The following is a 27,538-nucleotide window of genomic DNA, read 5'->3' on the forward strand; positions in this document are numbered from 1 at the left end:
GGACACAAGCCCCACGCCTAATCAGGAAGCTACTGCTGAGAGAGAGATTTGCTTTCTTCAATGGGTTGTTGCTGGGTGGCAAAGAGACTCCAAGGAAGGTCTGAGGAGTTGGCCAACACAAAATGGACTCCATATTTCTGTCCATTTGTTTGTTTGTGCTTTTTGTTGTTTTGGTTTTGGTATTTTTCAAAGAGAGAAAGAACATGCAGTTGGGTGGGTGGGGAGGATAATCTGGGAGGAGTTGGGATGGGGAAAGAACAGGGTCAAAATACATTGTATGAAAAAATTTTAAAGCAAAGGGAAATTATGGAACATTCATAGAATTAAAAGACACCCAAAGTTAAGAACTCAAAATTATGGATTGGAAGAATTACTATTGTTAAAATATCTATTCTACCCAAAGTGACTAACAGGTCAATGCAATCCCCATTAAAATATCAATGACATTCACAGAACACCAACAACAAACACTAAAATTCACAGGGAAGCACAAAAGACCCCAAGTAGCCAAAGCAATCACAACCTGAGCAAAGCTGGGTGCGACACAGCACGTGACTTCCTGAAACACAACAGAGCTGTGGCACCCAAAAAATGGCATGACACTTGGAAGCACAGTCCAATAAAACAAAAGAGGAACTCTGAAAACAAAGACACAAACCTACGTCAACCAATTCTTAGTGAAGGCACCAGAACATCCCTGAGCAGGATAAACACTGCCGAGAAAACTACGTGTCCATGCACAGAGAAACTGACCTATCTGCTCCAAAAGTCAACTCAAAATGAAGGCAAAAAGAATGGGGTACGGTTACCACCTCTGCCCATCACCTGTGACCCAGAACTGAGGTCCCCCTGGCTCGTTCTGGCACGAAGTGGGATGCATATGCTGGTGATATCTGCTGTTTGGATTTGTTATGGATCTAAGATGCAAGCATGGCAACTATCAAATACTGTTAATAAGCAGCCACATTTGCATATGGCTGCCAGAGAGCGCGTGGACGGCCCTGGTATCGGTTGCAAAGGGAAACACGAGAGGAGGTTTTGCAGTCGGGGTGGCCGGTTCAGTTGGGCTGCTGCACAGCTGAAGCTTTTAGAAACAAAGCGAAGAGGGAAGGCTGCGCCAGATTTTGAAAGTTCTCTGGCTTGAACTAGTGCACCCTGTGTTTTCTACTGTTGCTCAAGCCATTACTATCTTCTTATTCATATGAAATCCTTTTGTAAATGACTCACTTCTTCCTCAGCTGCCCCTTACATGACCTTCCTAGGAGAACAGCAACAGGGTTTTGTAACAGCAGTCATGGAAAGCCAAAAAAAAAAAAAAAAAAAAGCTTGAATTTCCTTACAAGCTCTCTGACCTTGGACAAAGTATTTTTATCATTTTGGGTTCCATTTCCTTACCAACAAAATGCTGTGAACTCCTGCTAGGTGAGACTAAACATGATGACGTGCGGTGTTCAATAAATGTTGGATTCGAATTCCTTAAGTTGTGAGTCTTTCACTCTGTACGTATACTCAGAGATTGTGTGTGGGGACACTGGAAGGAAGCTGGCCTGTTAAGCAATCTCTGGAACATAATCAAATTTCACATTTGCCCAGAGTCCCCCAGTGCAGTGTTCCCAAACATGGCTAAGGATGTTTTCTGGAATCAGGAGATGGTCACACACAGCTCTTTAAACACATGCAGTTATTGGGCCACCCTGCAAGGCAAAGTGGCTGAGCTGTTGGGATAACAGTCCTGGGAAGAGGTACAGCAATTGCTCAGACAGAAGAACATCTCTTCACAAGCTCAACAGGAGTCTGCTGAAACCATGATTTCTCATGAAAGCATTTATAAGTACACACTCTGTTCCAAGGATTTGATTCAGAACTACACACACACACACACAAATATATATATATATATATATATATATATATATATATATATATATATATATATATATATATATAAAATACATGATTAGAACTCATATAAATCCCATGAGTATTGTTATTTCTCCATTTTTAGGTGGGAAATAGACACAGGAAGATCAAGGACTTTGTCCAAAGGCGCACAGTTAGAAAGAGACAAGAGTTAGATTTGTACCCAGGATTCTCAAACCAAAATTCTGTAATATCCAATCACACCAGGTTATAGCAAAAGAAGCCAGTTGTAAGCAGAAATAGATGCTAGTATTTGTCCGAAGCCTCATTTATTGGATGACGTTTAACCTAGTATCCATCTCCCTCCCTCCTACATTATAAAACGTCAGTTCACATAATAGCTACACAAAATAATAGCTACACTTAATAGCCTCTTAATAGACTCCATTCTGGATAGTGAGACAGATCTGTAAATAGAATAAGGTCACATCTAAAATTATCAACCCATGGACAAAATTGTCATTGAACCACAAGAAGAATAAATTAAAACACAGAGGAACACCACAGACAAATTATTAAAAATCAAAAATTAAGAGAAAATATTAAAAAGATTCAAGGTCTATTGAATTATATCAAATGATTATGTTAAATGTAAATTTGCTAATACCTAAAATAAAAGGCAGAGATTTTTATATTGCACTAAAAGCAGCAAATTCTATGTGTTCTCAAGAAGAATCCTACTAATCAAAATAAAAACACATAAATATGAAGGCAAAAATAAGGGTAAAAACATTAAAAATATATAAATAGCAAAAGCAATACTCTACAATGGATTCCAGACCAGCTTGAGCTAAATAACAAGATCTTATTTCATCAAAAAATATATTAAGACATGAAAAGGATTCTTAATATGGAAAGCAGGCAGGAGCATCAGGAGGATCTAACTATCCCAAATGTGTAGGTATCTGATTAAGATACCTAAGGTTCAAATACATAGAGAAAAAAACAGAAACCACACAAAAAAAATTTTTTTCACCGTGTTTAATGGAGTAAATTGCCAAAAATCAATGACTATATACAATATTTGAATAAGATATTCCTTTCATAACACTTGATATAAGTTGGTCATTTCAGTAAGAATGAAAAAAATTATCATCCAAAATCAACATTCATTCATTACTTTAAAACAGAAAAAAAACTTCAGAAAACTAAAATAGAGGGTAATCTCTTCTATAATTATAGGATATAGATAGCATTATATTTAGTGGTATAGTAATGTCTATCCCCTTATTATAAAAAACAAGAAAAGGATTCCAGCCTCTGTGCATATACTCACCATTTCACTATATGCAGAAGGCAAGTAAAAGTTTAAAGCATACAAAGGAAAACAGCATGGCTATATTATTTATCAAGCTATGATTGTATGCAAAGGAAACCAAAGGAATTTATAACAAAAACCTTTGAGCCATGAGTAAAAGTAACAAGCTATCAGAACAAGCCAATATACAGAAACAACTATATTTTTTCACTAGCAATAAACAACTAAAAATAAGTTTAAATGCCATTTATAATATTGTCAATAAAACCTACAAGAGGCTGGAGAAATTGTTCAGTGATTATAAGGACTTGCTACTCTTGCAAGGGACTAGAGTTTGGTTCCCAGAACCCAAATAGCAGTTCACAACCATCTGTAACTGCAAGTCCAAGAGACAAGACACCTACTTCAAACCTCCATGGACACATACAGGCAAAACACTCATGGAAATAAAATAAAAAATAAACATTTTAAAAACATAAGCTAGAAGAAGTGAATTTAATAAGAGATATTCAAAAAATCTACACTGAAAACTATAAAATATTGTTTGAACTTTAAAATATCCATATAAAATAAATAGCTGCACCATGTTCGTGGATTTGGAATTCCCAATCTCATCAACATGTCAATTATCCCAAACTCCTTTACTAGGATAGCAGTTCTTTTAGCTATCTGCTATTTGAAATGCAATCAGATGCTCACTGATAATCCATGTTAGTATAATCAAGTAACTATCTCTTACACATCTCAGCTTCCTTCTTTGTGAAGGACAGAAGTCTTGCAGAAGGGCTTGGGGTCTTGATACTACAGAACTAGATCCATGAACATCTGACAGGTGAATGACAAAAAGTAAAGCCGTCAAACAGAGCCTCATCTCACTCCAAATCTATTCCCTTAAGTCCCACGTGCTGCCTCCAACTGGAGAGTCTGTGTAAAAGCACTCAGCGAGTTGAAAGTTCTAGCATACAAAACCCTGACTGAGCCAGGCGTAGGTAGGGGGGTGGGGAGGGCAAGCTTTCCATCTCAGTTCTCAGGAGGTAATCTGAGAGATGGGGAGTTCATTTTGGCTCACGGTCTAAGGGGCTACAATTCATCAAGCCATGGCAGTCGGAGCCAGCAAATCACGCTGTGCACAGGACGCAGACAGGCGTGAATGCCAGTGCTCAACAGGACCTCTGGCTTCTTTGGCCTTTTTATTTAGCTTGGAGATCCCAGGCCAGATTCAGGGTGGATCTTCCCTCCTCTTCCTCACTGTGACACGTGTGCGCCCACATACACACGCACAAAGTGAATAAATTTTTTTTAAAAACCACAAGAAACTTGGCAGAGGACAACACATAGAATACAGCTTTGTGGAGCATTGTTATATAAATAGTAAAAATAACTAGTAAACAGCAGTTAATGCTGAGCGCCCCCACGGTCTCTCGTTCTCCACGCCGTTTTTAGTTGTGGTTCCCTGGGTTAATCACCGTCTATTGTAAGAAGAAGACTCTGTGATGGGGTTTGAGAAATGAACCAGCCATGGGGGTAACAATAATAAGTCATTAGGTGTTAGTTTTCCCCCCCTAAGACCTAGAGCCTGTCTGGCCACAGGCTCTTGACTCAGATAATAATGCCAGGTAGCGGTTGCATCTTGTGGGGCAGACGACCTTAAATCCAGTCAGAGAGTGGTTGGTTACTCGCATGACATCCATGCTGCTACTGTATCAGCGGGCCTTTATTTCCAGACTGGTCCCTATTGTACTTCTCAGGGTTTACAGGTGAATAAGATGGATGATAACCTTTCTCCTCCAGCAATGTGCAGAGCCCCATGCAGCGCCACGAACCCTAGCCAGTAAGGAGGGCTGAAGCTTAGGTGTCACTATCGCCTCTGTGTGCCATCTTCAGCAATGGGGTCTCACCACTAAGCTCTGTGATATCCATGTCACAGCCCCTCCTTTCAAGGCTCGGGAATAATCAGGGAAGAGGAGACAGAAAAGAGCTGGAGCTGGTGGATGACGACAACAAAACAATGTTTTCCAGGTGCAACAGGGAACTGTAATGGCTGTGATAACATGCATAAGACGTGTGCAAAACCTCCACACTAAGGGAAGATGTGGTCATAAAATCTCACCCCTGACTAATGAACTATAGGCAATTGATGGCTGACAGGGAAAGGAGAATTACTCTTCTACAGGTGGGTCCACACACCCAAGATTACACAGGCAACACTAACTGGACTTAATGGGTATAAAGAGAGAGAGAGAGAGAGAGAGAGAGAGAGAGAGAGAGAGAGAGAGAGAGAGAGAGAGAGAGAGAGAGAGAACACAAGCTCGAATGTGTATGGAATGGTGTATTGTCTAGGACGAGTTTAGGGAGGTTGAATATGATCAAAATATAATGTATGGAATTCTCCAAGAATGAATAGAAACTTTTAGAGTAGCAATTCTAAAATGCCCAAAGATTAGCAAACTGTATAAGAGCAAAAATACAGAGTCCCAACTAGCAGGTGATGAGAAAACTGGGTCTGGACTTAAAATCTGCCTTAGAGGTGAGGAACTGATAGTGTCAACCTACAAGGGCAGAGAGAATGAGCACGGTAGTGTCTCTTGTGTGCAGTAGGCGGTTTCAAGTTGTTCAGACTTCAGGCGATGGATATCAGGAAATGCTGGGAAGAAAATAGAACAGCTCCAGAGAAAAACTCAATCCCTAGTGTGTGGGAGCAATGTCAACAGACAAGTGATTTCAAAGGACGGTTGCAAAAAAACAAAAACAACAACAACAAAACAATAAAAAGATGGAGTCGAGGGCTAACATGGATGCTAAACAAAATGGATCTGCAGAAGAAACACACCAGGGGATGAAGGCTGATTAAAAGATAAACTCCTTCTCAAGTCTCTGAGAGAGTTGAAGACCAGGTAGCTTAGTTTTACAATGAAGCTTAATTGTTTACGAGTTAAGACGTTTTTTAGGTCTAGATAGGTGTTCTAAGTTGATAATGACAATATGTGATGGAGATTGATTTACAATCAGAAATTTAGATGCACCAAGATAGGAAAGATGTCTCCTTCAAGGCTGTCAAATACAAACAGCCAAAACACTAAGAATGTAACATTTATATAATTCCTGATTGTGTCACGGTTCTTCTTGCCATAGGTAATCTATTGTATATATGCATAATAACATAAATATATATGTACAAAAATAAAATAACTTTTTAAAAAGATAAAACAAAACAAAACTGTAATTTATCCAGTTGACTCTGCCTTCAAATTTTGCATTTGAGCCAATATCTATATGAATGTCTGCTGAATATGCATTATGCAAATAAAAAGAAAATACCCTTGAGAAACACATATTATGAGAAGCAGGTATTTAAGAAAAGGAAAGAAATCATTTGGGGGATATTTTGAACTGCAAGACAACTGAAGTCATTCTGTGTAGTGTCAGAAATATAAACTGTTTTGTAAGTGAGCATATGAAATAAAGCAGCACTGGCCATTAGTCTGGTAGTGTAAAGGCAACTCCCATGGAGGAAGTGACGTGTGTAAGCCTGTGAAACTTAACCTTGATTGTACAGCCTTAGTTAAGGGTTCAAGCTACACCTGGGAGCCCTTCTAAGTTTTTCTTTTGTGAACCTCCACTTCCAAACCATCAATCGGTTGGTCCTGAACTCAAGTCCCTTGTCTCTGCTCCTCGGCCACTGCCTCGGTCACTACTAATTTCTTCCCTGACACAAGTTTCCTCCAGTGAGAGCCCCTGGTCTAGCTTAACCCTACAACCAATTCCAATCATCTCTAGACTAATATCAACGCTCCTTCCCAAGGGTACCATGCCCTGTGTGCATTAATCCTGCCACCCAATCTGACGCTTCATTCTCTAGCAGCTGGCCCCGATGGCTCTCATTCAGCTCCCAAAAGATAGTTCAGTAGCTAGTCCTGGGGCCTGGCTAGGCAAGCCAACACATAGCTATGTCGTTTCTAATAAGACAAATGCTTGAAGGTAGCAAGCAGGGTATTATAATAGAAATTCTATGAGATTGGAAGTTCTTGCTAGTTCTTTATATGGGTGCTCTCTCTCTCCCTCTCTCCCTCCTCTCTCTCTCTCTCTCTCTCTCTCTCTCTCTGTCTTTCTCTCTGTCTTTCCTTTATCCCTCCCTCTTCCCTCTCTTCCTTCCCCTTCTTTTTCTCCTCCCTCCAACTTTCTATGTGGTATGCCAATGTTTGTGTTGGATGTGCCTGTGTGTGTGTGTGTGTGTGTGTGTGTGTGTGTGTGTGTGTGTGTAGATCAGAGGTCAACACTAAGTGTCATCTTCTCTGAATCTCTACCATATTTTTGAGACAGACTCTCTCACTGAACCTTGCACTCATCTATTCAACCAGTCTGGCTGGCCAACAAGTTCTAAGGACCTACCTGCCTCCACCACACCCTACCCCTGGCATTGGGTAACAAATGCTCACTAGAGTGAGCACATTTTACATGACAGCATGTCAGTCCATACTAGAATCCTTGCATAGCTGGCACTTTGCTGACTGAGTCATTTCCGCAGCCCCTTTGAGCTTTCATCCTTGGCTCACATAGTAGGCACTCCTCCCCAGATGAGTCCAATCTTGTAGAATTTCTATCATAATACCCCATGTGCTACCTTCATAACATTTGTCTTATCAGAAATGACACCGCTGTGCATTGGCTTACCTACCATCTGTTTTTCCACCCTCAGTGAGACCATGGCCTTTCTGGAGAAGAACAAATGCTGGCTCCTCTTATTACTGAGTCTTGGCAGCTACAGTGCTTGAGTTACTGGAGGCGCTGAGTAAATATTTGTAGGGTGAATAAGTGCTTGAATAAACAGGTAGGAGAAGAGAACATAGTCTAATAGAGTCATTACCCAACAGAGGAGTCAGAGAAAGAAAACTGATAAATATGGATTGGGTTTTAGATGTGACAATGAGGGAATAGGAAAAGGATGAATATTAGTCATCAGATATTGTGATTACAGATGTCCACTGAATGGAAACAAAGGTAGAGAGTTTAGTTCCTAGAGTGTTCTGGATGGTACAGCAGTAAGGAGAAGGTCGACTTAAGAGAGCATCCAGAATGTATGGGAGATGCTGGGAGATATTGTACTGTTTCTTCCCACAGATACTGGAATGATTCTGTCACACATGAAGGATTGGAGGAACAGCCCCAGCCGTGGTTATGGGGTCGGTATGTGGTCCCAGCGGTGATTCAGAAGAAAGAGCTGGGCTTTGTGCCAGGCTCTAAAGAAAGATTTGGCTCAGGAGACAAGGAAGAGGAACAACTTTGGACTTGGAGAAGGGATTATTGACTAATGCATTTGGAAAAGTTAATTGCAATAAAGAGAAGTGGGACTATCTAGAAAAATCAGCTACAAAGCTATCAGATGCAGGAGGTCCAATAAGGCTGCAGTTAAAATGTGACTTTCAGCACTGGATGTGAAGGTAGGCGCGGTATCCAGCTAACTGGGAGCCTGAGCAGTCACTGGAGTTTGAGACCAGTCTAACAACATGGCAAGACTTCAGGTAAGTAGGTAGTAGGTAGGTAGGTAGATTAGATAGATAGATAGATAGATAGATAGATAGATACATACATACATACATACATACATACATACATACATATGGCAAACAGACTGACTGACATACACATATGACTTTAAGTTCCTTTTAGTTCCTTTGAAGATGGTATTAAAATGATTCTTCAAATACATTCATCTCAAATCTAAAATGATATTCTTGGGACAGAATCATAGGACGGTTTTCTTTGAGCTTGCTTGAGTATAGATGTTTTTAGTAAATCTGAGTAAGTGCTTAAAATTATTTAAAATATTATATTACACCGTCAGCCATCATAGAAAAGCAGACTCTGGTCAAATGCAACGGAAGTGGCCCATGGCCCATGGCCCAAAGGATGCTACGGAAGCTACACTCACTGCAAACTTGACTTACAATACATTCTTCATGCAAATTCAATTCCAATCATATAACAATGGGTACATTCAAAAGGAGACCATCGGGTGGAAAAGAAAAACCTATCTCAATTAAAAAAAAAAAAAAAAAAACAAGAGCAGCTTAGGAGAATCATACATATCAGCCTGATGTTAACTCACAAGAGATGAAATTGGGTCAAGAAAGAAGACTTATTTAACCAAAAAAAAAAAAAAAAAAAAAAAACAAGTGAGCATTGTTTCACTTGGCCATGCTGCTTGCTTACTTGTCAGCTGTATCTTAGGTTGGTCTCTATGTCCAGTCTGTAGGACTCAGAGCCCAACCTGGACACTAAGACTACATCCTTCCGCCACAGAATGGACTACTTCAAGTTAAGGACTTTAAGTCAGCCCCGCCTTCTCCATTGTCATGCTCGGAAGAAGAATGGGTAATGAGAGATAGATCTTGCCTCAGGGAATACAAAATAAAGTTATTCTGAGTTAGCTATACCTCTCTTGTAAAGGATCTTTGCATATCATGTTGAGTGAAACAATGACGGCCACGTTCTGCTGCTTCCGGTATGAAGTGAACTTCTAACAGGGCCACCACCAATCACAGCTGGGAACTCCAGACCAAAACCAAAGGCAACGATCTCAAGGCGTGGGAAAGCAAGGCAAAGGCAGCAGGATTGGGGGACGGTAGCCAAATCATAGATCAGTAGCCAGTATGGGGTGTGTTGAGTTGGAAGACCTGGACCTTGAGGGTGGCCACAACTATGACTGTCACTGGGAACACAACTATGACTGTCACTGGGACCTAAGACACCAGTACTGAAGGCCCCTGTGTCTTAAGGAGCCTGAGGAAGAACCTCACGACAGCTCTGGATGCAGCGGGAGCAGCAACCCTGGCAATAAAGAGAACTAGAAAAGGGTACTCCTAAAGTCTATTAGAGTCTCTGGAGGACCCCAAAGCATGAGTGGTGTACTGGGAGCAGCCAATGAGATCCAGGCTTTCCTCCCCACTGCTGTCCCTGAGTTTGCAAGTCTAGCCAGGAAGAGCTGCTACCTGTTTGCCTCAGTGAACGCTGATTAACCCACCTCTGTAACAAGGAGCTCCCACCATAGGATAAACTGTGATTGTTAGGACAGTTTGGGGGATATTTGTTGATTTATCCATTCATTCATTCATTCATTCATTCATTCAACAAGTGTCTTACATGTCTCTAAGAGCTAGATGCTCTAAGGGGAACAAACCCGGTTAGTATCACTGTTCTCCAAGAGCTTGGAGTTCGCTGATGGAACAGGGAGAGGCACCGGCCACCATCAAAAGAGAAAGAATGTACGTAGAAAGAAGTTGGTGTTCATGACACATAGATAACTGACAACTTGACACAGGCTAGAATCTCTTGGCAAGAGAGTTGTGGTAAGGGGTTGTGTAGATCAGGTTGGCCTGTGGGCATGTCTGTGTGGAACTGTCCTCGTTATGAGAGCTGATGGGGGAACCCCAGCCCACTGTGGGCGGCACCAGTCCCTGGGTTTGGGTTCTGGACTGTACAGCGGGAGAGAAAGCTTGCCGAGAGCACTAAGCATGCACGCAATCCTAGCTCTCTGCTCTTGACTGTGCATAGGATGAGAATTGCTGCTTCGAGTTCTCATGGCCTTGCCTTCCCCACATTGACAGACAATAATCTGAAATGGGGCGCTAAAATGAACCTCTTTCCCCCTAAGTTGCTTTTACTATTTTTTCCTCCAGGGTGTTTTTGTCACAGCAGCAGACATGAAACTAGGACAGAACACAAGAGGAACATGGGTGTCAGAGCCAAACACGGGGCTTATATCCTGAGTGCACAGGACCAGAAGACCACAGGCTTCATCTCAAAGTGCTACAGTGACATCTACCGTGTGCAGTAGATCCTCTTCATCACTTACTCCCTGTTAGATGTTGTTGCAAGCAGCGCAGATTCAGGGCTTGTTTACTCCTTGGAACAACCCTGTTTGGTAGCTCCTAACACTACTACTACCTTTACTGCATAGGTGGGAAAACAAGGACTGGAGAAATTAAACAACTTGCCCAAAATCACCCAGAAGTAACTGATGAACCCAGATTCAAACTCGTGTAGCAGCAGTGACTTGGGCCTTAGCTTTTAAGCACCAGGTTTTGCTGAATCAATGTCTTTAAAGGACAAGCATGTCACTTGAGACCCAGAGCACGTTCGACAAATGGCAGGCATCATATGGTTGCTTCGGTTCCTGCAGGTGATGTAGTTTCGCCATGAACCACAAGAGAAAAACCATAGGCAGGACACAACCCTGAATATTTTTTGAGGTTATAATATTCTTACAACATTCCTTCCTTCTCTTTCTTCCCTTCAAACCCTCCCGCATTCTCCTCCTTGCTCTCTTTCAAAAGTATGACCTTTTTGCATTAGTTATTACATGCATGTATATACATGCATATAGGTTCATAAACATAACCTGCTTGGTCTATGTGATGTTACTTGTACGTGTATCTTCAGGGATGACTACTTGGCATTGGATAAATTATTGATGAGCTCTTCCCTCAGGAAGACTGTTCCTCCTGTTCTCGGTACTCCTTAGTTGCCTGTAGCTCTTTGTGGCGGGGTTGAGAGTGCAGATCTGAAGACATGCCTTCAGAAATTGAGTTAATGTGTATATGCTAGGTGAATCCATCTTCACCCTCCCTTTTTCATGTATATGGGGTGTGGGTGTGGGTGTGAGTGCACACATGTGTGCACATGCATTTCCATGTGTTCAAATGTGTGGGAGCGCATACACGTGTGTAGAGGACCACAGCTGACTTCAGGAGTCTTCTTCAAATTGTTCTCCACCTTACATACTGAGCAGGGTCTCTTGTGTTAACCCAGAGATTGCCTATCCATCTAGCCCAGGTATCCAGCTCGCTCAGGGAACCGTCTGTTTCTACCTTCCAGGTGCTGTGATTACACATAGATGACGAAGCCTACCATAAACTTACATGGGCTCTGGGCATCCCAACTCTGGTCCTCATGCTTGCTGCTTATACAGCCAACACGTTAACCACAGAGCCATCTCCCCAGCACCTAGCTACCTCTTTCGGAAAGAAAAGAAAAGCTTAAGGACATCATCATCCTTCATTCATTCATTCATTCATTCATCCATTTACCATATGGTAACTTCAGCCTACAACCAATCCGTCAGCAGCTGCCCATCGGCATGGATTTCTCAGGGGAAAGGAGAGGTAGCCACAAAAATCTGGGTCCTGGCCACTCAGGAAGTGCCCACTCCTGCAGCTGTTGTCTTCACAGATAATGGGAGAGGGTGGGATCAAACAAAACTCTCTGCGGCATTTCTATTTAAACTATTTCAGAGGTACTGGACTATACACCAAAGGGGAGGAAAGGAAAATTTTCCTACAAGGAAAATGAAAGAGCATGAACAAAACACAGAACTCAAACATCGCTCACACTTAGCTCAGTGAATGGCCTGCTCTGTTTCCAAAGCTGAAACCCTACACCACTTGGAAGCCAAGGGTCTAGGCTTCTATGGATCCTAAGTGGAATGGTGGCTCAAGGATCCTGCCAAATTGGAGAGGAAGAAGTACATTTATTCTAGCCTGTTAGGTTTATGGGAACACGTTGTAAGTTCTTACATAAATACCACAACTTTATGTGGTCCTAAGAGAATGCTTTCACCAAACCATTACCCACATCGAAGGACTACGAAGGAGCCCGCCCCCAGAATGGGGTGACACCTACACACGTATTAGGTGATATTAGTTTCTGAGCAAGATGTATGCCTCAGATGTAACTCCTGTTCCGTGTGTCCTGAGCATCTGTAAACCCTTTAAGGTGCAAAGCACTCGCACTGAAATTGGAGTTGGACTAAAGGGTTTGCATGGCTAGAGTACTCAGGGCTGTAAAATTTGGGAAAACAGAATAGTTTGGATAAAACCCATGGAGCTTGTTACAAGACCTCTGGGCTAATATAAACATCTAACCCCCAGGCCTCCTCTAGTGATGCTTAGACTTCCCGCTACCTAAGACAAAATATATTTATGCATTTATCAAGGGAGTCTTACAGTGATATATTAGAATTGAAGATATTTAAAAATAAGGTCTCTTAAAGTAGTAGTTAGCAATTATTATCCTATAACCAGGAGGCAGGAAGAGACACAATTTTATATGGCTCGCCAAGGTGCCACGCCTAATTAATAGTCATTGTGGTAGCTAATTTATTCAGCACTCCCTACTTCCCATACACAGAGTTAGTGTCTCTGACTCTTCACACCAACTCATGTGCTGGTAGCATCCTCATTTTGGGACTAAAGGAAAATGAGCCTCAGAGAAGCAGAGTTTGGGTCTAGACCCAGATCTAAGCACTACAGGCCTAAGAGGCATACTTAAAACCACCTGGCTCCATGGCCTCATCATTAAAAGCCCAGGCTTGTGTTTCCTGCCCTCTGGGACAGAGAACACCACCAACCTTCACTCCAGGCTAGAGTGCTCTACATTCTAAGTTTAAAACCAGAGCTGCATCTGAGAGTCAGGAGATGCGAGGAGTCTCCAGCAAGGTGCAGTGTTTGACTTCATCATGACAGAACAAGTGCAGCCCACACAAACCCTATCACCTGTGACTCCATAGAGAAGGGGCTCAGTGCCCAGAAACACCTTAATAGTTAACAACACTGATGTTTTGGGTACATTAGGTGAAAAAATGCTTTCTGAAAACAGGGCGTGAAGCCCACACTCACACTTTAGTCTCTGTCTCCCATAGATAGATGCTAGGAAGGGATCCATCTATTGGGTGTGGCCTGCACACGAACAGTCATACCTGCAAGCACAATGGACATCCCTTACGGCGGAATGCTTTAATCGCTATTGGTTCTTTTTACTCTTTACTGATCTCTGTAGTGCCCTTCAGCTTTCCCAGGGAGAACGGAGACAGGGAGGGTCAGATGTGGGCTGGAAAGTAACATCCAGACTGTATTTCCATATGTGCTTAAACATATTCACACACTGAAAAGCCAGCAATCAGAAACCTTCAGAATTAACGCTTTAAAGATCTCAACATTCTGAACCAAATACAAGATAGTCTCGAGGGAAGGATGTATAAATAATCAGAAACCTTGAGAGTTAAAATGCATCTAGTTTCAAACTATGGGATTTCTTTTTTTCAAACTATGGGATCTTAAGTTTCTGAACCAAGAATATTAACTACCCTGAAGGAAAGGGGGCATAGCCACAGGCTAAAACAGCGCTTTCTTCTTTGCCTTTGTCATCGTTGCCACTCAGTAAAGTGGATATAAGCAATGCTTGTGCTTTTATTTTTACAGACTCTATTATTATCACAATAAGTAATACTTTTAAAATATGGATCTAGAGAAAGGTAAGTGGAAATCCCAATTTAAAAACAGAATGCAGGGGCAGGAGAGATGGTTCGGTGGTTGAGAGCTTGTAGGTTTCAGAGAACACAAGTTTGGTTCTCAGCACCCACATCGGACAGCTCACAACCGCCTGCAATTGCAGCTCTGTGGGCTCTGCTGTCCTCTTCTGGCCTCCTTGGGCATCTGCATTCATGCTATTAATGCTTGCTCGTTCTCATAGGCACATACACACAATTTAAAACAAATTCATTTTTTAAAAAGATAATTCGGTGATGAAAGACAAGCATCTTACACACACACACACACACACACACACACACACACACACACACACACACGTCAGTGATGATAACACAGCTGTCTCCCTAGTGCCTGATTCTGAGCTGTGGGAAGGGCATTTCAAGAAGGCTGATGTCAAAGGGACGGTCCCCAGGAAGGACTTCACCCCTTAATAGCCATTATAGATCAGATGGAGAAAGAGCCTTTAAAGCGGAAGGATGAAGACAGTGGGAGACACTAGCAGCTGTTGATGAAAGGCCTGTCCACAGGACAACCCTGCTCTCCATGGCTTTCTGGATTGAAAAAAAAAAAAAAAAAAAACTATTATGATCAGATTAAATGATTTTTTAAAGGGGAGGGTTCCTTTCTCCAGAATTAAGAATTGAAATAGTAGAGAAGTGCAGAAGCTTTTAGATCCAACAAACTATTTCCTTTACTCATTCTTATGGTGGCAAAGGTAGCCATAGAAAATAAGCATCAAGGGCGGTTGCACCCACAAACCCATAGCAGGTGCTGCAGCATGCACAAGGCCCATGCAAGCCCAAGCCAGACCAAACGCCAGCATGGAGAGTGGAGGCGAATGCAAAATCCCACCCTTAGCCATAGAGCTAATACAAGTACTAGTTGCTGGGAGATGGGGAGTCGGATTTCCTGACTTGATCATGCTCTGGTGGAAGGCCACACCCTAGAATGTTTGGGCAGCATAAATTGGTCTTGATGGTGTTTTTATGTGCATTAGTGTTTTGCCTGCATGTATGTCTGGGTGAGGTTGTCGGATTTCCTGGAACTGGAGTTACAGGCAATTGTGAGCTGCCATGTAGGTGCTGGAAATTGAACCTGGGTCTTCTGGAGGAGCAGCCATTGCTCTTAATGGCTGAGCCATCTCTCCAGCCCCCTAGTTTGTTTGTTTGCTTGTTGTTTGTTCGTTTGTTTGTTGGGCATAAAGTTGGGTGGATGAGGAAGGGAACATGGGTCTGGGAAGAGGTGGTGAGGGTAAATGTGATTAAAATCCATTGTACCATAAAGAATTGATAAAAATAAAAATAATAAGTATCACAGGTGCTGGGACAAGCCCAGTCCATAGCTTGTCCTAGTGTGTACAAAAGCCTCTCTTCAATCCCCAGCACTACATGAGCCAGGGGCTCATGAACACATGGAAGCCTCTCACTCAGAGGGTGGGAACAGGAGAGTCAGAAGCCCAAAGCTATCTGCAGCTATATAAAGAGCTTGAGGTCATCCTGGGATGTGTATCCTGTCTCAAAATGTATGTACAAAATAAAATAACATCCTAGGATTGATTTTAAAGACTATATCCAGGTTAAAGTGATCAGAAAGCACTGGAGGCCAGCTACCTGGATTCCAGTTTCTGGCTATGTGACCAGAAGCAAGCTATGTGCCCTCTTTCCAGTTTGTTAAATAAAAATATTCATCGTGTGAGCTTCGTGAAAGTGTTGTGAGGATCAAATTGGTGGACAAAGCGATTAGCACCTAAGTGTCCTCGTTTGGGAGTGATTCATTTACCCAGTGTTGACCTTGCTAACATGAAGCAGAATCCACAGCTAGGGCAGCTGAGTGAGGAGAATCCTGCACGTACAGGCTCTTTTCAATGGGCAAAATGTTCTACATATTTAGTTACTATCCAACCACCCTAAGAAGAAAGACAGAAATAAAGGATAGAACTGCAGAACTTTCTGGAAAATGGATGCAACTAGAGCATCCCTAAGCAAAATAAACCAGATTCAGAAGCACAAATATCATGTTTGTGAGAGAGAGACAGAGACAGAGACAGAGAGAGAGACAGACAGAGACAGAGACACACAGAGAGAGACAGAGACACAGAGAGACAGAGACAGACAGACAGACAGACAGACGGCATCAAAGCAGAAGAGGAACTAATTATTTTGGAGTGAGGTGGGCAGTAGAGAGGAGAGATAGGGAAGGGTAGTGGGTAGGCAAATATAATCAAAGTACAATGATACATATATATAGGACATTTTTTTAAAATCTCAATAGAAAAAGAACTGCTTTTTAAAATGCTCATCACCAGGAATGTATTCCTACTACAAAGCTTCCAGATCTTCCCAAAGCCATCTCAGTCTTCAGTGGAGAGAGATCTCCGAATAAAACCCTTTCAATGCCTGAGTACCACAGTCTCCACAGCATGGAGCAGGCAAAGGGCATGGGATGAAGAAGGACTCTAGACCCAGTCCTCGCTCCTTCCCAGAGTCTGTTCTTCAATTCCAGGAAGCCAAAACTACTTCCTGGATTTCTGTAACTGTCCCCAGACCTTTCTCCTTAATTCCTCCAAGTTACATTCAATGCTGTCCCAGAATAAAATTATCCAATTACTTGGCTTAAATTTGCCAGTGGTTTAATGGCAATTAATGATGGAACAATGACAAAAAAAAAAAAAAAAAAAAAAAAACCAAAAATTCATTGAGAACGGATCCAGCTGCTGAACTGAGCACTTTTATCTGCATCAGATTTTATTTAAATTGAGAGAAGGTGCCTTAAATCCTTGCACTTGCCCTGTGAAGCACCCATTAACATCTTGTAGATGAGCTACTGAGGCCCCAAAGGTAAAGTAACTTGTCAGTGGAATAGAGATAGGTGGAAGAGCTGGACACGAAGCCTAAGCTTCTGTCTCCCTCTGCTCCAGGATGAAGAAGTGGCTCACTAGCAGCCCAGGACGCCCTGCACACCTTGTCCTACCTCCATTTCAACCAACTGCCTCCAAGTCTCACCTTTGACCCTCGGGCCTTCAGTGAGCTACACTGTTCCCAGGAGGGACCCTTTCTGATTCTCCATCCATCAAGGCCTACTACTTGCACAGTGTCTGACATATAGCAATGACTCAGAAAAGCCTGCCAAGAAGGAAAATGGGATGACTGAGAGTCAAGTCCCTAGGTTCTAGCTCAAGTTGTACAGTCTGTCCTCTTTAAGCCTCTAGAGTTTTGTCATACCTTTCTAGTAAATATCAAAGAAATAATAGAGTGCTTGGGGAGTTGCAAAACTCTTCAGCCAAAATCCCATTTGGACCGGTAATGTCCCTGAACCCTGACCTTGACTGAAGAAAAAGTCTAGAAGAGGTGGATGGCAACTGACTCATCCAGAGTTGGGAAACAGCTTTGGAAAACTGCAGAGTGTTTGTAGGCGAGCAACATTGGTGCTGCTTCCTCAGCCATCAGCCCAGGTGAGCCTCCGAGTTTCCCTGTTTGTTGGCACTGCCAAAGAAAGATAGGGGGCTCTAAAGAGCAGGCTCACAGGTACCCCTTCACTATGGGAGCCATAGGCATTACCAAAAACTAATTTGGGGTTAGAGGCGAAACTCAGCTATCCTACCCATACTCCTACCTAGGTGAGCAGAAACTGAACCCAAGTGCAACTCACAGGAACCCCAGTATTAGAAAAGGGAACAGGCTGTTGGCTAGGGACAGCTGAGGGTGATTCAAAGATGTGGCCTTCTGTAGAGGGTCTATGTTTAACCTCTGCAGAGTGTGAAAGTCTGCGTAGCTGCCTCTGTTATGTCTGTGAGTCAGGAGCCTACTTGACAGTTTTATGCAAGGAAAAACTCTGCCACTGTGTTGTTCTTACAACGTTAAGGATTTAGAGTAATCCCTCACAGCAGACACAGCAACAAGCCATTCCTTAATGCCGAGCTCCACCTTCAAGTACCTGGCTGTACTTTTCTAAACAGTAAACCCATCTTTTACAAGGAAAAAGCCCTGAAGATAGGGCTCTCCGGGTGGTTTAATTTTTCTAAGACATTATAAAGTTGCTATAAAGCACAAAGAAGGCAAATTTTATGTTGGATGTTTTTATTGTGAATTTGTATGAGAACAAAACAAGTCAAGCAAAATGGAATTTTTTTATTGTTGTTGTTTTTTGAGACAGGGTTTCTCTGTGTAGCCTTGGCTGTCCTGGACTCACTTTGTAGACCAGGCTGGCCTCGAACTCACAGAGATCCAGCTGTCTCTGCCTCCCAAGTGCTGGGACTAAAGGCTTGAGCCACCACGCCCAGCTGCAAAATGGAAATTTTGGTGGAGTTTCATTATCATGCTCTATTTTATTATTCTAATTGACACACACACACACATATATATCATATATGTCAAAGTCACCAAAATTTCTAGGTTGTATCTATTACTCAAACATAGTGGTAAAGAGAATGCCTGTTGGACATGACAACGCATGCCTATAATCTCAGCACTCAAGAGGTGGAGGCAGAAATATCCAGAATCTTTAAAGTCATCTTCAACTACATAGTTCTAGGCCAGCCTGGGCTACATAAGAGCATTTCTCAATAAATAAAAGAACAACAAATGTGAGGGTCATCTTTTGTGGTCCCTCCCCTGCCCCCCCTCACTTTCGCTCTCTCTCGCATGATCTCACTCTCCCCAACCCCCCATATATAGTCTCTTGTATGGAGTGTTTAGAAACTAGAAGTTCCAAACTGATCTAAAGAGTTTATGACTTAAAGTGGAAAATGAAAAGCTTTCCACCAGTACTCAATGGCACCTTACCTTCCAGGCACTGGCAGGTAAACCCGCTAAGGCTGGACACACATGTGGCTCCATTTCTGCATGGGTCTAAGACGCAGTAATCAATCTTGGACTGGCAAAGCTCTCCAGTATAACCTGCAGAAAAAGAAGATGCTATTGAACTCCAAAACCACCAGGGCCACTTTCAAGTTAAGGAAGTCAACCGGAGCCCACCCTTGGAAGCAGCGGCCTTGCATAAGGGTGTCTTGCACACTCCTTGATCCTGTGTAGTTTTGTAACCAGAAACTACCATAACATTAGAACATGGTTCCAAATTCACCCACTTAGCAAATTGAGTTTTATATGATTGGAAGTCTCAGAAGTGGAAATGGAATTCCACTGTCCCAGGGATAGTGTCCCTCTGACATAAAGTGCTCTGGGACTGAGATGAGGCCAGCTTCCTTGAGTCACCGCCATACAAGAGGCTTTGGATGTTTTTAATGGGTAATATTTAGAACTAAAGGAAGCCACCTGTGTTAATGCTCTACCCTGTGCTCTCATCTTAAAGACAAAGAGATATTATTCTTGGTACTTATTTGGATCATAAATCCATCTCTCCCTTTTCCATGAAGCCAGCCCCAAGGCAATCTTGTGGGACAGTAACACAATCGCAGGCAAGCGGTGGGAAAAGCCGGCTGTAAATCTCCTGGAACACCTTGGGCAGCATGAAGGCTTTAAATAAATCCCAGAGTTTTAACTCACTTTGAAAACAAAGCCCTCCAGAGAGGCTAAGTTTAAGGAAAATAGCACACTAAAATACTCATCTTACAGTGGGTGATGCTTGAGAAAAATATGGAAATTACAAGTTACAAAAAGAAAAAGAAAAGAAAGGTACCCTTGGCTGTGATATTTGAGAGATGGGACCACTGGATAGTCTGGAGAAGATTCCTGTTATAAACTTTAATCAGATGTATCTTTTGCACACTTGCAATCATACAGTAGTGTTTTTTTTTTGTTTGTTTGTTTGTTTGTTTGTTTTTGTAAGTTTTCATGGCGGTTTTCACTACATGGACACTTGCCTTTCTGGATTATTAGTTTTGAGAGGCTTTTGTCAGCACACACAGCTGAGACTTGGAAAACTCAGTCAATGAATTCAGTGAGAGACGATCTGCCTGAGCCCCAGTTACCTGCCAAGTTAGTGTGGAACACAGAGAGTGTATAGAGGCCATGCTGTCAGCACCCCCAGCCGACTCCTCCTCACTCATTCCAAAACAAACCAAGACATTGTCAGACAGTGGCAGGTATGGGAGTGAGACCAGTCTGTGGACTAGAATCCCGAAACCAAGGCAAGAGGCTACCTCAGAATTCCAAAGGGAATCTTTCATATGATATCACAGCAAGAATGCATCTTCAAGTGAAAGCTCTAGACTCAAAGTGGGAGGCAGTGTGCTTGCAAGGGGACTGCGACAAACAACATTTGGCTAAAACCAACGTGTTTACATAAACCATGTATCTATCTATCGGTAGATAGATAGATAGATAGATAGATAGATAGATAGATAGATAGATAATTCTTCTTCACAGAAACTCTGAGGTCAACACTAGTCAAATCATATCTGCACTTCACTCTCCTAGCCCATCCCCTCCCTTTCACAAATAAGGAAATTGAGGATTAGCAAGGTTAAATAATTTGCACAGTCACCGGGGATTAAAACTCCTGGGACCCTTAACACAGCCCTCAGTACTGCTTAAGCACAGCTAGGCCTAAGTCACTAAACGGCCTAGTCGGAAAACAGAAGATGGTAACTCCCACCTTAATCTCAGGCTACAGGGATGCTGAGGCAGGAATGTCTCAAGTTCCAGGGCAGCCTGGGCTACACACTGGCAGCCTCATTTTAAAAAAGAAGGAAGAGAGATGATACAGAGAAGACAATTTTAATGACCATTGCTTTGAACAATGTGAAATGTCAAACACACTTAAGCATGGAGAGACGAACTCCTAACCCTCCATGGTTGTCTCCTATATTCAAGCCCTGTTAACAGTTCCATATGTCTCCTCTCAGCCTCCCATTAAGGATATCTTAAATTTCATTTCTTCTGTAAATATTTCATTGTGTGCCCTTTACAAAGGGGTATTGTTTTTAAAGATTGATTGTAATGTCCTTGCTAATTAATGTTTAGCTTCATTTATAAACTTAATTAAAACAGTATAAGATTTTTTGTTAGTGTATATTAATTATACAGAATAGACTTCATTACATTTTCATATCTGCTTCCACGTTGATGATCTTCAGCTCATTACTCACTCGTTTCTCTCCCACTCCCACTGATCCCATCTCAAGCTATATGTATTGGTATCAAATTTTTCTGTTTTAAGAACTGCAGTCATGCGGAAATACACAAATATCCCCATGCACTTGTTATTACAGACCTAAAGACCTGAAGCTGTAAGTGGAGTGAATCTGAGGTACACTCCAATGTGTCAATACTGTCTACAAGTTTTATAAGTAATCAATCAGAGAAGTCTAATTCAAATTGTAATGTGTTGGGTGTTTGGGCTGCCATAGTGACTTGGGGATCCTACAGACATTAAGTTGGTGGCAGCACAGAAGTTCTACATTACATCAGAATGTCTGATAGAACTGTTCTCATACGCCAATGTCAATAGAGGCTCCCTGGTGAGGGGGTCCTCTCTGGGAGAAACCCTAGCTCATTCTTTCTTCTCTGTGTGCTTTAAAATATTTGCAATTTTTGAAAGTATAAGAAACATAGAAATATTATTTAAAGGGCTATGGGTAAATAGGCGTGTAATCTGTGTCTACTGCTGTATCTACAGATAAAAACAGTGATGGAGGCATGCATTGGGGGAAGAGGGTAAAGAGAAGGCACAGAGAGGCAGGCTGGGATTATGAGGTTACGGGACACAGAGCATCCCTGGCAATGCTGGAAATACATGATAACTACTAGAATCCAAGGACCACTAGTATCCTAGCAACTATAGCCAATGCCCATCTGTGTATGTACAGAGTGGTACTGATGCCTGTTCACACCAGACTGGTCATGTGGAGCCAAGAATTATTGTTGGCCATCTGCGAGTTAGTTACCAGGTGAAGTGAGCTACATCATTTCCATTAGCTGGCGAAGGCCAGCTCTGAGAGAAGAGAAGCAGAGCACGAAGACTCACGATCATGAATTCAGGAAGCAGCTCTTAACCATCAGCAAGACATTTCCTGGGCCTTCAAAGAGTAGCAACTGGATAGAAATTGCCAAACCTACCACATACATATACAATGATTCTCAGGACTGGATACCTAAGGCTGACCCTAAATCATCTTTCCTGAGTTTCCTGGGTTTTTTATTTGTCAGTTTGTTTGCACATTTTCATTTTTGTTTTCGTTTTAGTTTCTCATAACCAGAGAGTGAAGACTAAGTAAGTGGTTGACAGTGATTTGAGTGGATCAAAATATTAAAATCTCCTTGCGTTTCCTATGCCGCTGAAAGTTGATCTCTTCGTTAGAGAAGCATGTTGACCAGTCATGGCATTTTCTTGGCCTGTTACAATGAAAACAGACACCCAGAGAATGCTCAAGAATGGCTTGAACGTGCCAGTGCTGCAGGGAAGGCAACCTACTGGCTGTCAGGATGTTACAGGTAAGTTTGCTCTTACATCCTTAAGTGAGCACGTGGTTCCTGAAGATCCATGCCAAGCTCCCAAGTGGGCAGTCAACAAAGAAAGGCAGGTAATATATGGGAAAGGCGTAGAAGGGTGCAGCCTGGGTGTGAGTGCTACTTACACTTCCCTTGAAATGCAGGACAATGACAAGCTTCACACTAGTTTCCAATGAAAGATCTGCACAAACCAGCAAGCGAGGATTAGAACTGTGGCGGCACCTCTCCTTAGCCAGCAGCATGGCATGGCTCCTTCTGATGACGTGGCCACAGGCACTAATGGCCAGCCTTCCGCATTACTGCCCCAGCCCTATCACACCTTTTATATCACCTAGGCCCATACATCACTGTCCCTCAGGACTCCAGCAACGGTTTCCCAGAGCATCACTTTACACTGGCTTTCTCTCAATGCATCCTCCACAGAACGAGCCAGAGAAATATAATAAGGTATAACTTACTATCTACTACAGCTATGTGTAAAAGTCTTAGAAGAAAACTCGTCAGTGGCTAAAAGGTAGGAAGATATGGTCCGGCTCTTGCCTTCCTCCTCTTTGTCCACTCTCCCCACTGACCACCACGCTGCAACCACTTGGCCTCATTCTGTTCCTAAATTCACTCACATCTGATTCTCATCTGATTCACACTAGCCTGGGATCAGATAAAGATATCAGAAAATATAAGATTCGGGTTAAAAATAAAAAATAGCCCTTCCCTATCCAAAGTAGAATAGCATGAACTTACAGAAGACCATCTAATAAACACATCACTGCAGAAAGTTAGAAATCAACTTCGGGGGAGGCTGAGGAAGTGGAGGAAGGGCCAAGATGAAAAGCCCATCTGTAGGATCAGAAAGTAAAGTCAGCGACGACTTAGAAATAAACTATATGACAGAGTAAAAAATAGACTAGAAAGGCAATGAAGCTGCCTCTAGGGGTGATGGCTCAGTCAAGAACAGTGTTTGTCTCACAGCTTGAGGATCTGAATTCAGATTCCAGTATCTACCTAGAGCGAGGCCTGATAGTGTATGCCCAGGAATCCAGTGCTGAGGAGGCAAAGACAGTAGAGTCCTTGGAGCTCTCTGGCAGAGATAAACTAATGAGCTCCAGATACTGCGAGAGACTTGGATCAAGAGTTAAGATGGAATAATGATTGAAGAAGACACTTGACATTCACCTGTCACTTCCTCACACATGCACGTGAACACACTCACACTCATACAAACATGTACACGTGGGTACAGCACACACAGACACACAGACACAACACACACACACACACACACACACACACACACACACACACACACACTAAATCCAATCAATCGTACAAGGAAGTTAATTAGCTGTGGCCTTAGTCAGGCTTGCAAATAATATCAGAGCACTGAAATGAGGATTTTTCTTGAACTCAGAGACTCTAAATTGTAAAATCATCAAGGCATTGGGAGACTATGGGCTGAGTATCACATGTTGTTGGGAAGGACCAAAAGCAAGATATGACCTGTATGTGTTCATCTTCCTGACAAGGAGAATTGTCCTGGGTGCCCAGTTTTGTGAATCTGCAGACTCCAGCTTATGTGGGTCAAAAACTGAAAACAGCTCAGAACAATAAAGCTTTTCCCTTACTTGTATGGGTTTTAACCCCAGAAAGAGGTAGAAATATGTTGTGACTGGAATGTAAAATGTCTCCATAGGCCCATCTGTTTGAACACTTGGTCTCCAGATGACGGTTCTGCTTGCTGTAGGAAGTTAATCACTACTTAAGAACTTGGGGGTGAGAGGGTCCACTTGTCTGCTTTCTATGCCCTCCTCTACCAAGATTTGAGGATTTGAAAAGTCCCAGCTATAAACTTCCACCACTGTAGAGCCAACTGTCGCCATGTCTTCCCCTCCAATGCGGACTGTGTTCCTTCAAACTGTGAACTGAAACAAACCTTTAATTTGCTTCTGGTCAAGTACTTGGTCACAGAATGGAAGTTTACCTAACACAGAAAGAACAGCATTGGTCCTGTTCGATCCATGCTGTTGTCACTTTGGGTTTGGGTTAGGCTAACCTGGCATGTGGGAATGCCAAGGTTACACAGACCATAACTGAAAAGGTGTGTCTGAGAGAATCTGTCAGATATGATTCCAATCACAATGTTAAATTGGATAACTGAATTTTTTTAACTAATGAATTTTAAATTGAAATATGAGGCTGTTAGATCACACTGAGTTAAACAGATCTCAGAAATTACTACTTAAATTGAATTATCCTAAGAGAACAAACACAATGGATAAATCCTTTTTAATTTTTTTTACAATTACTGTGTATGTGTGTACATGCTTGTGTGTGTGTGTGTGTGTGTGTGTGTGTGTGTGTGTGTGTGTGTGTGTACATGCCACAATGTGTTGAGGGAGAGAGTCAGGAAATAATTTGTGAGTCAGTTCTCTCCTTTCCAGCATTTGGGTGCTGAGGATGGAACCCAGGTCATCAGGCTTGTCAGCAAATGCCTTTATCTACTGAGCCATTTTGTTGTCCCACAAAAGAAATTTTTGATAGTCTTCTCTGGCACACAGTCCACTTTAGAACATCTGAGGCCCTAGCCGGGTCACTCCGCATGGCTGTTGACTTGGACTCTGCATTCTTTTGGGACTTCCTGCCCATTAGGTAAGCTCAGAAGCCACCAGCTTGGACCTGGGGCTCTGGCCCTCCTTTATCTTGAACTTGTCACCATATGCACATATGTATTGCTTCCACACCTCCCAGACCCCAAGAACAGCCTTTATCCCCAGAACCCATGACCCATCTCCTTATCCTTACAACTACCTGATATGACTTTCTCATCCATCCACTTCTAAGTCCATGAATGTGTTTGCCTCACACATGCATTCTTATTTCCTTGAGAATCATAACTTTGTCTTATTAATCTCTAGACCATCATAACTTAAGGCATTCTCCAGCACAAATAATTATTCAAAGAACGAGTCCATTTATTTAAGGTTTTCCCCTAAAATCATTGTACCTTTTTTGTTTTGTTTTGTTTTGTTTTGTTAATATACTTTATTAATTTATTCATATTACATCTCAATTGTTATCCCATCCCTTGTATCCTCCCATTCCTCCCTCCCTCCTATTTTCCCCTTACTCCCCTCCCCTATGACTGTGACTGAAGGGGACCTCCTCCCCCTGTATATGCTCATAGGGTATCAAGTCTCTCCTTGATAGCCTGCTATCCCTCCTCTCTTCACTAATCATTGCACCTTTTAACTAAGATTTTTGCCTATCCCAAAGCAATAATACCCAGAAGCCGAATGGATAAATATTCTTTCCACTCCTCTCTTCCAATGGACATTAAAAGAAACACACAGCTAGGGTTTCTTTTGTTTGTTTGTTTGTTTGTTCATTTGTTTTTGTTCTTTTAATATCTCACAAAATATACTGTAGCAGTTTGAATGAGAATGCCCCCTGTAGCCTCATATACTTGGAAAATTAGTCCACAGTTGAACTGTACTGTTAGGGGAGGATTAGGAGGTGTGGGAGGAGTTGCATCGATGTGTGTGAGCTCACACCAGGCCCAGTGACACTGTTCACACCAGGCCCAGTGGCACTGCTCACACCAGGCCCAGTGCCACTGTCCCTGCCCGCTGCCTATCAGTGTGTGAAGCACTCAGGTCCTGCTTGAGCATCCTCTCTTTCTGTTTCCCTTTATGATGATAACGGACTGAATCTCTGACACCGTGAACCAACCCCGGATTAAATGCTTTCTTTCTATAAAAGTTGCCTCAGTCATTGTGTCTCTTCACAGCAAGAGACCAGTGACTAAGACATATACCATCAAAAATCACCTTACTTCTTGCTACGGTGCCCTGCGCCCCCAACTTGGGAAACTGCAATGAGCAATGATCCTGCTCGGAGGCCCCTCCCATCTGAGATGGGTGGGGAGTTAAGCTGGACCACCTCCGAACCTCAGTCTTGCTTCTCTAGCTAAGACTCTGTCAATCTAACCACTCCCTGCAACACAGCAAATTAACACGGCTGAAATAGAACTCACCACCCTTTTTCTGCCTCAACATCCCCTGATCAGGTTAGATGCTAGTTGGTTAGGTTCTCAAAGGGACTCATTCGGCCCCGCCCAAGGTCAACTGGAATGTCTGGTGACACTGTTGAATGTCTGATCCCCAGGGACATCACTAACATCTAGCGGGTACTGAGTACCACCAAACATCCTTAAACTATGACCAGTCTCCACCACAAAGAACTATCTGGTCTAAAATGACCCTATTCCAGGGCTAGAAACCCACAGTCAGAGGAATGTTATCGTTTCAGACTGAAAATCATTAATTTCATACTCCTTCTGCTGCACAGAACTACTCATTTCTGAGAGAAACAGAGAGAGAGAGAGAGAAAGGAGGGGGGCAGAGGAAATGTTCAAAGCATTTTGGATAATCAGAACCCTAGGAGGAATACCTTATAATATCTGCAAACCAGAGACCTCTTTAAAGCACACAATTTGACCTTAAGAACTATGTTACTGAGGAACTTACCATTGAGATAATTCAGAATAAAGCAACTGGTTCAAAATGGGCAGTTTGGAAATGCTTCCCGGGAGCGACAGGCTTTCTTGTTTTATTTAGAGAACATTCTAG

General features: G+C 42.5%; 1 protein-coding gene across 1 annotated transcript in view; it reads right to left on the reverse strand.

The window, feature by feature from the left end:
• The window catches only part of Dner (delta/notch like EGF repeat containing), a 273,389-nt gene that overhangs the window by 62,453 nt on the left and 183,398 nt on the right, over positions 1-27,538 (reverse strand). The window contains exon 8 of the mRNA XM_051154204.1: positions 19,287-19,400. Coding sequence (XP_051010161.1) covers positions 19,287-19,400 — 114 coding nt within the window. The remainder of the gene's footprint in view (positions 1-19,286; positions 19,401-27,538) is intronic.

Source organism: Acomys russatus, chromosome 12 (genome assembly GCF_903995435.1).
Source record: "Acomys russatus chromosome 12, mAcoRus1.1, whole genome shotgun sequence".
Taxonomy (NCBI): domain Eukaryota; kingdom Metazoa; phylum Chordata; class Mammalia; order Rodentia; family Muridae; genus Acomys; species Acomys russatus.